General features: G+C 38.9%; 1 protein-coding gene across 4 annotated transcripts in view; it reads right to left on the bottom strand.

The window, feature by feature from the left end:
- unc80 (unc80, NALCN channel complex subunit) overlaps nucleotides 1–14,355 on the bottom strand; it is a 1,852,146-nt gene that overhangs the window by 606,196 nt on the left and 1,231,595 nt on the right. For all 4 annotated transcript variants that reach the window (XM_090404461.1, XM_090404464.1, XM_090404465.1 and 1 more), the window contains one exon: nucleotides 1,649–1,745. In XM_090404461.1, coding sequence (XP_090260587.1) covers nucleotides 1,649–1,745 — 97 coding nt within the window. The remainder of the gene's footprint in view (nucleotides 1–1,648; nucleotides 1,746–14,355) is intronic.

The raw sequence follows: 14,355 nt of genomic DNA, 5'->3' as shown, positions 1-14,355 counted from the left end.
CAATATTGTACACAGCTTGCGTACATTTATCTTAAAATGCATAACTTTACATTTTTCCACATTAAACTGACAGCCTATTTAAATCATCCTGCAAGCTCTCCATATCGTGTTGATTAACTATTACTCTACCTAATTTTGCATCATCAGCTAACAACTGAATATTTCCTTTCAGGTAATTTCCTATATCATTTTTGTACAAATAACAGAGTAGTGGTCCTAGCACTGAACCTTGCGGCACACTACTAGTGACCTGTTTTTGCCTTGATTCGGTCTCTTCCATATACCCTTTTTGATATCTGTCCAGCAGCCACCCTCTTATCCACTTAACCACTGTCATATCCATTCCCATTTGTTCAAATTTACATAACAGAGTTCCATGTGGTATTCTGTCAAATGCCTTTGTAAAATTCAGCAGAATCATCGTGGAGCCATTTCTTTTATCCAACTCGGCTGTTCCTCTAGTACAGAAAGTTAGTAAATTACTAAGGCATGACCTATCCTTCACAAAGCCATGTTGCCCCTCATACAGTATGATATCTTTATCCACTCTTGAATTCTCTTTTTGACAATTTTTCCAGTACTTTTACCGCCATGCCTGAGATACTGATTGGTCTATAATTTGCTACTGCAGTCTTAGAACCTCTCTTATGCAAGGGAATTATTTTGCCCTCTTTCCACTCCCTTGGAACTCTACCAGAGCTGAGACTTAAATTATAGAGCCTAGTCAGAGGCATTGTCTTCCCACCCTTCCCACTGCTCACAAAACCCACGCTGATATCCCATCTAATCCCACAGCTGCATTTATATTGAGATTCTGCAATATCCTAAGAACTTCCAATTCATCCACCTCTGTTTCCACATTAGTGTCTGTCACATATGTTATAGCAGTAACTTCACTTATATCCTTGTAACTAGTTTTCACTCAGTAACTCAACTGTTTTTATATCTGCTTCTGTCACTTTGGTGACCATTATCACTCATTAAGGTTAATCTTCCATGGGCATTCTTCCTCCTACTTGACACGTAATGAAAGAACTCTTTGGGATTTCCTTTGGCCTGCTCGGCTACATTCTTCTCATAATCTAATTTTGCCATCCTTGCCATTATTTATTTTGGCATGTCTTCCTTTATTTGAATATATTTTGCATATTTGGCTAGAAAAAGTAGGGTTTGGTTCCGAAGTTGTTTTTTTTTTAATTATATGAACAACAATGACATATCAAACAAAAAATATTTTTATTTAATTCAGGTAATTCATGAATTATTTGATGTATTTTGCATATTTAGTAATTTAATATATTTTGCAAAAATCAATAGCTAACTAACACAATCAATGACACTCAGTACTTAAGTTTTTGGTACTGATTTTTATCTTTCATTAACCTATACAATAAATATCAAAATACTTATTGCACAACAGACAATGTGAATAGTTTTATAAGTCATGATTGAAATGTCCATCAGTCCAATCTGAGCAACCTTTGCTTCCCACTATTGCTGTTCAGTATCTTCCTATGACTGACACCTCTTTCAATCTCATTACACCTCTTCAGAATTGTAGCGACACTCTCTGTGTTCCATCTTTTGCTTAGTCTGACTCCCTTTATTAGAGGATATATTTAGAGTAATTTTTATTATGTAAACTTACTTGTTTTTGTATCAACTAGGAAGTAAGAACTGTGCTGAGCTTCATCAATTCCAAAGAAATCCAAGCTGTCTTGAAGTATATGTACAAACTGTGTATCCTGACCAAAAAAATGTATTAGTATTACACAGGATAACTTTTTACAATAACTATTACTTTCATTTAATTCTTTTTAACAATTACGGGTAACGCTCGTATAACGCGGATGTTAGGTTCCACAGAAATGCCGCATTATATAAATCGCGTTATGCAAGGCTCAGATCAGCTAGAAAAAGTAGGGTTTGGTTCCGAAGTCGTTTTTTTTATAATTATATGAACAACAATGACATATCAAACAAAAATATTTTTATTTAATTCAGGTAATTCATGAAAGTTAAGAAAATATAAACTATGAAACAAATACATAGTATAAAAGTATAAAAATTACAAATTGTATGTAAACTTCATTGCACACAATGCATAAATGTTTTAGGCAGAATAAAAGGGCATATTTTAATCCTCATCACTGTCTTCATAAATAACATTTCGTAGATGTTCTTTATTTATGAGTGGCCGGACATTGTCATCATTTGAAATCTCTTGGACATCATTTGAATACTTTGGCTGGTTTAGTTATCAAGAAGTTAATAAGACCTTGCCTACCACTACGCTGCATTTTTTATTAAGTTCATAATATTGGAGCTAATGTTCAACTGTCTCATGAATTATCCGGAGCGCTCCTTTATGTGATCATTATCCGTAAAATAACTTCTTAACTTTCTTGCCAAGTCCAATCTTTCTACTAATTTCTTTAAAATGAATTCTTTAACGGATTCATCACAATTAGCATCTTTGGCAGAACTTTCCCTGCCATTTGGATGAAAAATCTTGATCAAGTTCTTTTAAATGTTTATAAACTTTGAGAGCTTTTTGTTTAATAAGATTTCCATCCAAAGGAATTTTCTTTTGGAATCTTCTATCCAAATCATTAGAGATTTCTCCATTTTTTCCATTGGAATATCACATACATGAGCAATGTGCTTTGCACTTACTGTTGACCCAGCATAACACTTTCTCGGATTTTATGTTCATTTTGTTTGATTATTCAAATTGTTGATTTATTTAAATTCAGAGTCCTTGCAACAACTCCTGGGTTTTCTCCATTTTTCAACCGATCCAAGATTTTAATTTTTTCTTCAAGAGAAATAAATTTTCTTTTCAATGTTGGTTTTTCTCTTTCATTGCAGTTATAGTGGCCATTACTATAAAAAATATTTTTACATATGTATGTAACTCATCCAAAAATAAAGTGCTCAGACTAAGATTAATACATTTATGATTTTAATGCGTTTCCTGGCAGAAAACGAACAAAATTTTAACACAATTGACGTACATGCATGCTAAAGAGTATTTCCTCTAATATAAATTCGCTACTTATAACTACATGTGCGATATGGACAGACGAAAACTCAACGAAGATAAAATTTGATTTTTAAGTCGTGCAATGAAAAATATATGAAAAGATAAAAGGTTACTACAGTTTGTAAACCATCTTATATCGAAACTGCGTTGTATAAGTACCGCGTTGAACAAGGGTTACCTGTAATTGATTATGAACTGCATTGTTGGCAACCTTCCCAATAAAGGCTTACTTCAGCTGATCGTCATTTCCAATGTTTAAAAAAAAATTTTAATAAAATAATTTAAAAAAACAGGATTTTTGCTGGAATATGGTGAGGCAACAGTAGCGGTGGTGTGTAAGAAGTGCTCCAGATTCAGATAAGTTATTCTTGAAATAATTAATTGTATATGAGTGATTGTTCGAGTAAGAGATGATATAAAAGTTGTGCACTACTAGTATTATTATATTAGTGTGGGGATATTTTGCTTAAACTTGATTACAAATTTGTTGTTTTTGGCCCTTAGAGTAGTAACCGGCAGAGGAAAGATGGCAGCAGCTTTGTCAGCGCATGATTTTAACATAGACTTCAGTCGTTTCGTAAAGTGCGAGGTGTGCTACATGTATTCTTTTGATTGCATAGATGGTTTGTGGACATTTAGGGCTAATGGAAGGAGGGTATGTACGAAGTGTGAGCTAAACAAGGTTTTGATGAGTGCTAATATGAATTTGATGACAGAAAGTGTTAGTAGCAAGAATGTCGCGGGATGAATAAGTGCTTGTTCAAAAGAGAAGCATGGTGTGAAAGAAAGCCGAAAAATTGTTAAGAAAGCATTGAAAAAGAAAATGAGTGATTTGAAAACCGTAATGGATGGTAAAAAGAATGAAAGCAAGGCAAATGTGGTGGAAGGAAACAAAATGGAGAGAATGAAAGAAACTGGAAATAGCATGACGAAAGGATCGAAAGTGGGAAAAATGGAAAGAATGAATGAAAGCAAAAGTTGGACGCATGGACCGAAAGTACAGAAACTCAAAAGGATGAAAGAGAGTGAAAGTTTGAAGCAAAAGTTGAGAGTGTGAAAATTAGAAAGACTTAACGATAGAGAGAGAGAGAGAATGTGATGTGAGATTCGAAAAGTGAATTTGGTTGGATGAGGCAAGAGATGAAATGGAAGCAGAGTGAAATTAAGAAAATTTGGGTGAAAATTATTAAAACAAATCAAGTAAATCAAGGGTGAAAAATCAGTTTTCCAGAAGGGAGAATGAGCAAGATAATTAATGGACTGAATATGAGACGTAGATAAGCAAGTATGTTAGGGATGATTTTAAAACAAATGATTTGGTTGGACATAAGGAGAATGTAAGGACTGATATCAAAAGGTTATTGAGGAGAGTGAAATATAGCCTTGCAGTAGGAAAGGTAGTCGATGTGCTACCAAGATATGATAGTGATGACTTCAGATGGAGACCAAGAATCATGATGCATGTTTGAAGAGAGAACCTAATGAATCTGAAGGGTTTGAAAAATGGGAATAATACCAGTGTGTTAGATAATGAAGAGAGAATAAAATGCAGGATGGACAGGAAGACAAGGTACAGAGAGAGTGGATGTTGGAAGCAGCAATGAACGTGAGTGTGGAAATGGTCAGCATAGGAATGGGATGACCTCAGATGTAACATGGATTAGTTGTGTCTGAAGAGACATACAGGGCGGGTAAATGTGGAGAAATCACAACCAATAAGTGACATGGGCAGGAGTGGCTATAAACCTAAAAGTGAATTGCTGTGTTCATTTATAAATGCCAGAAGCATAGAAATAAGGAAGATAAAATGGTTTTGCTGAGTAATTCAATGCACTCAAAACTTGTTGAAATAAATGAAATATTGCAGGATGAGGATATGATATTGTTGATGGAGAGATATCGGAGAGTGGTTTATTCAGGAGTAGAGTCCACAAGACGGCCTGTGACTAGTGGTATGCTGCAAGGATCTGTTCTTGGACCACTGCTGTTTAATTTGTTCATTAACGATATAGGAAAGGATCTGAGAGGAACAGTTCATTTGTTCGCGGATGATGCAAAGTTGGGTAGGGCAATAGTGAATGCAGATGATGTCAAAATTTTGCAGGATGATTTGGATAGATTGGAGGTCTGGGCTAAGGAGAATGGATGTCAATTTAATGTGGCAAAATGTAAGGTTATACATTTTGGGGTGAAAAGATTCGCAGCAGCTTACTACATTGGTAGAACTGTACTCCAGGAAATTGATGAGGCCAGAGATTTGGGAGTGTTGGTGGATAAGGAGTTGAAGTTTAGGAGGCACATTGCAAAAGTGGCAAAATCAGCTCATCAAATCACTTAGATGCTGAAAAATACTTTGACGAGCAGAGACAAGCATGTTATCGTTCCTCTGTATCAAGCCTTGATAAGACCCCATCTCGACGACTGTGCCCAGATTTGGTCACCTAGATTTCTTCTTGATGGGGAGGAGGTTGAGAGGATCCAGAGGCGAGTGACCAAGATGATAGCAGGTCTGTGGAATGAACCTTATGAGAACAGGTTGAGGATTTGTGGGTTGCAGAAATTGGTTGATAGGCAGAGGAGGGGAGATATGATTTAGACATTCATATTACTGAAGGGTTTCTATAGGATTAATTCAGAGGATATTTTTGAAAACAGGGCTGGTGGTGGGAGGACTAGGGGACATCCATGGAAGCTGGGCAAGAATGTGGTTAGTGATCAGAGCTTATGCCACCTTTACAAAGAGTTGCCTTGGTCTTGCACTACCTGTAGGATCAGCTAGACTTGCATCACTTGCAGGCACAAACTTGACTTATTTGTCTGTTTGCTTACTTGGGAAATGAAGTAAAACCAGGTTTAAAATTGCTTGGTATTTTTAACATTTATTATACCCAAGGTAAAATACCTTCTACATTTATATCTCCTCCAGAGATTTTTATTTAATAAGGTTAAAACACCTTATGGCAACTTGTTCAGGTAAAATACTTATAAGCTCTGTATTTCTAAATCTTGGTATTTCTAGCCTAGCTCCCGCTGACGAGACCTCAATAAAGGTCGAAACCGGTCTGGGTAGTGGCCCTTTGCCTTTAATACAAAACATCATGCATCCCCTTCTTGGAGATATGTTTTGGCATTAAGGGTAAATATTAAGATTAGTGATCAGAGCTTTACCAAGGTAAAATACCTTCTACATATATATATATAAGAAGTCGGACAATCCGATGAAACATGTTGCGTTTTGAATAAATTTAATTGTTATTCTAGTCTCGGTTATAGTCAGTATATATACATATGAATATGAATATATATATATATATATATATTTGTACTTAAACCTCAAGGGATCACTTTAGTGAGTACTGGCATGGCAAACCCGAGGTACCAGATGCTGGACCATGCCTTACTTCATGTAATATACATCTGTTATATTATTCTGTAGACTGGTCCCTCCCCTTCTTTCTTTGCTTCTTTCTCCTCTCCTAGCTCCTTCCCTCTGATGTTATTAGAGTGTACTCAAGGGCTAGGGGTGAATCTTTCCTATCTTGCTAAGTCATTTCGTCTTATGCAGCCACCGAAGGAGGCAAGCTAGCCTCAATAGGTGCCGGTCCCAAGCCCGGATAAATGGCGAGGGGTTGATGTCAGGAAGGGCATCTGGTCGTAAAACTTCACTGCCAGCTCTAGCTATGATACGAGTCAAAGAGAAAATGATATAAGGGCTAGGGCATACTCCTTAAGTGACGCGCAGCCACATCGCCCTACAGCTGCGAGAAGTGTGCGAGGGCTACCGCATCAAGGACAGGTGCGGTTAAAGAAGCAAGCCCAGCAGACAGAGAGGATGTTGTGAGTGGGAACACTGAATGTTGGAAGCATGACTGGAAGGGGAAGAGAAGTGACAGACATGATGAGAAAGAGGAAGTTGGACATTTTATGTGTGCAGGAGACAAGGTGGAAGGGGAGAAAGGCAAAGGAACTGGGAGATGGATATAAATTGTTCTACTCTGGAGCAAATAACGAGGGAAGAAATGGTGTAGGAATTGTGGTGTGTGGTAGAATGAAGGGTGAAGTACTGGAAGTGGGTAGAAAGAATGACAGGATCATGCGAATGAAATTGGGTCTTGGAGAAGAGCGGGTGGTTGTATTATGTGTATATGCTCCGCAAGTTGGCTGAACAGCAGAGGAGAAAGATGAGTTCTGGCACGTGTTAGATGAAGAAATGAGAGAACTGAAAGAAAATGAGATGGTGATTGTCAGAGGAGACTTGAACGGACACATAGGGAGACAGAATAGAGACTGTGAAAGGGTGCATGGTGGCCACGGAGTAGGAATGATGAACCAGGAAGGAGAGAGGGTTGTGGACTTTGCAGTAGCGTTTGATCTGTCAATTGTGAACTCGTTTTTCTACAAGAGGGAAGAACATTTGATAACATTTAGGAGTGGTAACAACAGTTCACAAATTGACTACATTTTGACTAGAAGAAAACATCTTAAGGTTGTGACAAATTGTAAAGTAATTCCAACAGATCAAGTGGCACAGCAACACCGACTGCTGTGCGCAGACTTTAAAATAAGATCGAAGATAAGAACCTTTGGAAGACATGGGATGAAGACAATTAAGTGGTTTCGCTTAAAAGAAGAGAGTGTGAGGAATCGTTTTAGGGAGAGGGTGTTAGAGTGGATTTCGGATGGACTGGAAAGTGTACAAGATTGGTGGAAACATAATTCAAAAGTAATCCTGAGCTGTGCAATCGAGGTGCTTGGTGAGACATCTGGAAAGATTAGAGAGCAGAAGGAGGGTTGGTGGCGGAATAATAATGTACAAGTGGCACTGACAGCTAAGAGGAAGGCAAAGCAGAAGTGGGATGAGTCAAGAGTGGAAGAGGACAGAGAGAGAAAGCAAGAAGCCAAGAGAGTTGTGGCATATCAAGATCTGTACGATCAATTAGAAACAAAGGAAGGACAGAGAAAAATTTACCAACTAGCGAAATATAGAAATAAAGCAGCAAAGGACATCTTACATGTGAGGCAGATCAAAGACGTTGAAGGAAGAGTATTAAGGAGGGATGTGGACATAAGAAACAGATGGAGAATATACTTTGAGGGACTTTTGAATGAGGAAAATGCAAGGACTCACAGATGGGCAGTCTTCTGAGGGGATGGTGCAGAACATCAGTAGAGTAAAAATGACGGAGGCCATGAAGAGGATGAGGAATGGAAAATCAGTGGGCCCTGACAGGATTCCAGTGGAGGCATGGAAGCTCTGGGGGAAAAGGGAAATGACCTGCTGTGGGACCTGTTCATGAAAGTTTGCCAACAGGAAAATATACCCGAGGAATGGAGGGAGAGTACTCTTGTCCCCATCTACAAGGGTAAAGTGGATGCACAAGACTGTAAAAATTACAGAGGAATAAAGTTGATGTCCCACACAATGAAAATCCTAGAAAGGGTTCTTGATGGAAGATTGCGGAAGGAGGTGGTGATTGCAAAGGAACAATTTGGTTTCATGCCTGGTAGATCAACAACAGATGCTATCTTTGGGTTATGGCAGATGATGGAAAAGTTTCTAGAGAAGAACCGGGAGCTACATCTAGCATTTATTGATCTGGAGAAAGCATACGATAGAGTGCCAAGGCAAGAAGTTTGGGGGTGTCTGAGGGAAAAGAAGGTTCTGGAGAAATATGTCAGGTTGGTGCAGGAGATGTACCGAAATGTGAAGACAAGTGTTCGGACCTGTCTGGGATAGACAGAAAGTTTTCAAGTAACAGTTGGCTTGCATCAAGAGTCAGCATTAAGTCCGTTTCTGTTTAACATTGTGATGGAGGTGGTGACGGAGGAGGTGAGAGAAGATGTGCCTTCGACAATGTTGTATGCAGATGACATCCTGCTGTGTGCAGATTCAAGAGAAGAAGCGGGAACTAAACTGGAAAGATGGAGAAAAGTACTGGAAGAGAGAGGTATGAAACTGAGCAGAAGTAAGACAGAGTATATGTGTTGCACAGTGGGCGGTGGCCAGGAGACAGATCTGGAGCTGGAAGGAAATGTCATCAGGAAGGTGAGGGACTTTAGATACTTAGGTTCAACAGTGGAAGAGGAAGATGGAGGAGCTGAGAAGGAAGTGGGATGCAGGATACAAGCAGGTTGGAGGAACTGGAGGGAGATGACTGGAGTGTTATGCGATAAGAGGGTGCCGATCAATCTGAAAGGCAAAATCTATATGACAGTAGTGAGGCCAGCTATGACGTATGCTATAGAAACTGTGGCCCTAAGGAAAAATAACATCAGCAGGATGGAGGTAGCAGAGATGAGAATGCTTAGATGGATGTGTGGTGTGACCAGAAAGGATCGTCTGAGAAATGACTATGTTAGGGGAACAGTGAAAGTTACAAACTTAGGAGCGAAGATACAGGAGGGAAGGTTGAGATGATTTGGTCATGTGATGTGGAGGGAGGACGAATATGTGGGAAGAAGGGTCATGCAGATAGATGTGCAAGGAAGGAGGAAGCGTGGGCGGCCAAAGAAGAGATGGAGGGAGCTAGTAGAAGAGGACTTGAGAATGAAGAACTTGGATGTGGTGAAAGCCCAAGACAGGAGAGTGTGGAGGAGACTCATGATCAACAGTGATCCCACTTAAGTGGGAGAAGCTGCAGAAGAAGTGGATTTGTATTTAGAAATTTTGTTCATTTTGCATAGTCTGGGAATACTGCCCTACAGATCAAACATGGAACTTTTTCAAGCCACTTCAGGCCTCCAATATGTGAGGCAATAGTCTCATACCAGGTGATGAAACCATCTTCTACCTAAAGACAATCACAAACATACATGCCCACAGCAGGATTTGAACTCACAGCCTGTTGGCTGGAGAGCAGGTATGCTACCCACTCAGCCAACCAGCTGTTGGCTTATAATGGCCAATTGACTGTTATAACCCAGGGAATGGGCATGGTCATGATGAAGAAATGTATATTATTATTATTATTATTATTATTATTACATCACACCTCCAGGGAGTCCAAAGACTTATCGAAGGAGGGCATCTACTCTACAACTCTTTGTCTCACTACTCCACCAACCTTCATCATCTAACACCAACGCCATCTACTGCTGACTACTACCACTAGTACTTTCACAGACAATCACAAACATCCATGCCCACAGCGGGATTCGAATCCGCAGCCTTTTGGCTGGAAAGTGGATATGCTAACCACTTTGTGCAAACAGGGTATATGTAGACAGGGCTGGTGATTATGAGGAGCTCAGGAGACAGCTTGCAGGTGTAGAATGGAATGAGGAGTTAGCTGGAAAGGATCAATGCATGCAACTTAAGTTTGTGAACAAAGAAAGGTGATCATTGTGAGTAATTTTAAATATGATAACACAGATTGGAATAAAGAGATAAGTATTTAGGTAAAAGGAAAATGAATTTCATGAGTTCATGACAGACAACCATCTTAGGCAATAATAAAATTAGTTTAATCCTTTATCCAAGTGTGAGCAAACAAAGTTTGCACCTGAAGTATCTTCAGGACTAGGGTAAAGTGATACAACACCAGGGCAACTCGTTGCAAAGGTGGAGAAAGCTACCAACACTCCTAACTCAGTATCTCCTATAATGCAAAACACATCTCCTTGCGGATATGTCTAATGTTATGCATTAATCTCCTTGCGGATATGTCTAATGTTATGCATTAAAGGAAGGGCCACTACCCAGACTAGTTTCGACCTTTATTGAGGTCTCTTCAGTGGGAGCCAGGCCCTAGTGGAAATACCAGGCAGAAGCATTAGCAGGTCATCTCTACCTATAGGAGTTGCCAAATGGTGTGCCACCCTTTTTTAATAAATTACTCTGGATTTAGAGAAAGATGTTGAAAGTTTATTTTTTCACTTGGTTAGAGTATAATAAAATTAGTTTAATCCTTTATCCAAGTGTGAGCAAACAAAGTTTGCGCCTGAAGTATCTTCAGGACTAGGGTAAAGTGATACAACACCAGGGCAACTCGTTGCAAAGGTGGAGAAAGCTACCAACAATCCTAACTCAGTATCTCCTATAATGCAAAACACATCTCCTTGCGGATATGTCTAATGTTATGCATTAAAGGAAGGGCCACTACCCAGACTAGTTTCGACCTTTATTGAGGTCTCTTCAGTGGGAGCCAGGCCCTAGTGGAAATACCAGGTCTTTCTCTAAATCCAGAGTAATTTATTAAAAAAGGGTGGCACACCATTTGGCAACTCCTATAGGTAGAGATGACCTGCTAATGCTTCTGCCTGGTATTTCCACTAGGGCCTGGCTCCCACTGAAGAGACCTCAATAAAGGTCGAAACTAGTCTGGGTAGTGGCCCTTCCTTTAATGCATAACATTAGACATATCCGCAAGGAGATGTGTTTTGCATTATAGGAGATACTGAGTTAGGAGTGTTGGTAGCTTTCTCCACCTTTGCAACGAGTTGCCCTGGTGTTGTATCACTTTACCCTAGTCCTGAAGATACTTCAGGCGCAAACTTTGTTTGCTCACACTTGGATAAAGGATTAAACTAATTTTATTATACTCTAACCAAGTGAAAAAATAAACTTTCAACATCTTTCTCTAAATCCAGAGTAATTTATTAAAAAAGGGTGGCACACCATTTGGCAACTCCTATAGGTAGAGATGACCTGCTAATGCTTCTGCCTGGTATTTCCACTAGGGCCTGGCTCCCACTGAAGAGACCTCAATAAAGGTCGAAACTAGTCTGGGTAGTGGCCCTTCCTTTAATGCATAACATTAGACATATCCGCAAGGAGATGTGTTTTGCATTATAGGAGATAGGAGATACTGAGTTAGGAGTGTTGGTAGCTTTCTCCACCTTTGCAACGAGTTGCCCTGGTGTTGTATCACTTTACCCTAGTCCTGAAGATACTTCAGGCGCAAACTTTGTTTGCTCACACTTGGATAAAGGATTAAACTAATTTTATTATACTCTAACCAAGTGAAAAAATAAACTTTCAACATCTTAGGCAATATGTAAGGACTAAGAGTCTTAGATCTAATCGTTTCAACAGAAGATGTGTTTATGAGTCGGTTGCAACATTTCCCACCAGCTGGTGAGAATGACCATAAGGAGTGACAGACTGAATGACTGTGTGAGTAGAAATTAATAATAATAAAAGAAAGAAAGATAGCTGGAAAGAAAACAGAGGTTAAAGAGGACTGGAAGCTCTCACCTTGAAGATAGCCAGTCATACGAAAACTTCTAAAAGAAAAGAATATAGAGGAGTTATGTAAGAAAGAGATAAATGCTGATTGGGAACTGACCAAGAGATATTTAACATCAGTTTGGGAATGTATTCTGAAAGTCAAAATGTCAAATGGATGAATAAAGGGATTAAGCACAAAATCTGGAAGAAGAAGAAGATGCTGTGGAGGCAGCACAAAATGAATGATGGTAATGATCAGTTGCATGATGACTATAAAGAGCAGGTCAGGACAGGAAGGTGACTCAGTTGGTAATGATAGCCAGTGGCGTAGCTAGGGAGGTGGGGTGGAGGGGGGGGGGCAGTCCACTTCAGGCAGCACTTTGAACCTAACCCTATATATCATTTTGACTTTTTGTAGCATTTTTTGGTGTGTATTGAGAGTGATGGCAAATTCAGGGACTGCCCCAGGCAGCAAAAACTCTAGCTACATCACTGATGATAGCAAAAGTGCAGTAAGCAGTAGTGATAAAAAAGGAGAGTTAAATGCATTTACATATAAAAACTTTGCATATTTTGTATGTAAAGTTTTTATATGCATCTTTTTCTACTCTCCGAGAGGATATGTGAAGTTAATATTGAAGGACAGTATAATGTATCAAGGCTTTGTATATCAGTGAGAATGTTATGTGCTTAATGAAAAGCAAGTGGTATATGTTCCATGGACCAAGATAGAATCTGCAAAAAAATTCTTTTATTGGAAGTGCTCTTGGAACTACTCGATTAAATGTACTGCTGTTGTCTGAGTGATTCTTCATGCCTACTTCAGCAAAATGAAGGAAAGATGCAATTAATGAAACTTGCTTAATAAAAGAAGATACATGGAAACATCATAGTCAAGTGAGATCTTTATGTTCTTTAACTGTGATATCAGGAATTTCACAGGTAAGACAGAATGAATGACTGTATGAGTAGAAACTAATAAATAAAATGACAGAAGAAAAGAAAATAAGGACTGTAGGACAGGACAGATAAGGATAAAGAGGACAGGAAGTTATCGTGCCTACACATCAGATCCAAACATCTGCATTGAACTAATAACTGACATAATGCTCCACTGAAACCCCCATTGCACATCCAAACCTCAGTTCTAAAAAAAAAAAACTATGTCTCTTCAGTCTATGATAAAAATGCAGCATATGTTTAATCGCTTAAATCAAAAGCGATTTAAGCGATTAAACACCCAAAGCAAGTGTAAAAAAGTTATCAATGATTCCAAAACAGATTTCACACGAATGGAATCAAATAAGTTTACTGTTCAACTGGCAGTTGATATTTCAGGTCCCTTTCTAAAGCAAATGGATATAACTTCTGTCCTTCTTCCCACCTTACTTGCATCCTGATGGTACCATGATAACCTTACCAAAGTAAAAGGAAAACCTCTTGGCATCAATTCTTTCCTCCAATTCTTGCTTGGACAACCAAGGCAAATCACCTCCTGCACTACTACAACTTCCCAGTGCATACTTCCTCTGAACTTTTGCAAGAAGGACACCAGGAAAATGCTGATTAATTTGAATACTAATAAGGCTTCTGGTCCAGATGGTACTCCAGTTATACTCAAAACTTGAGCCCCAGAATTAACATCCATCCCATATCACGAATATATAAGCTATCATGTTCAAGTGGCATCTCCCCAACAGCATGGAAGCAGGTCTTCATTCAGCCTGTGCTTAAAAAGAGAGAGAAAAGTCAGCCATCAAACTACAATCTCATCACTCTCACCTCAGTAGTTACAAAAGTAATGGCAAAGGTTATCAACAAACCAGCTTCTTCATTAACTGGATACTCATCAATTATTTAGTAATCACCAATATCAATTCCAGAATCATTCTACAGCTGACCTCCTTGCTAATCTCACCCCTCTTTGGACAAATACCACAGAAAGTTTGGAGAAACCCTTATTGAGATTCTCAATATTTCAACGGCATTTACTAGATTGTGTCTGGTATCGAGACCTACTGAACAAGCTACCATGGATTGCAAACCTCCTCACTGGTTTGTTCATCACATATCATGCTGGATGGCTTCCTCTGATCAGATTAGATTTCTCTATCAATTTTCGAATACTCCAGGGTTCTTC

This window comes from Typopeltis vanoorti, chromosome 14 (genome assembly GCF_054136105.1).
Source record: "Typopeltis vanoorti isolate ZY-2024b chromosome 14, IOZ_Tvanoo_1.0, whole genome shotgun sequence".
Taxonomy (NCBI): Eukaryota; Metazoa; Arthropoda; class Arachnida; order Uropygi; family Thelyphonidae; genus Typopeltis; species Typopeltis vanoorti.
This window is presented reverse-complemented; position numbering and strand designations above follow the sequence as displayed.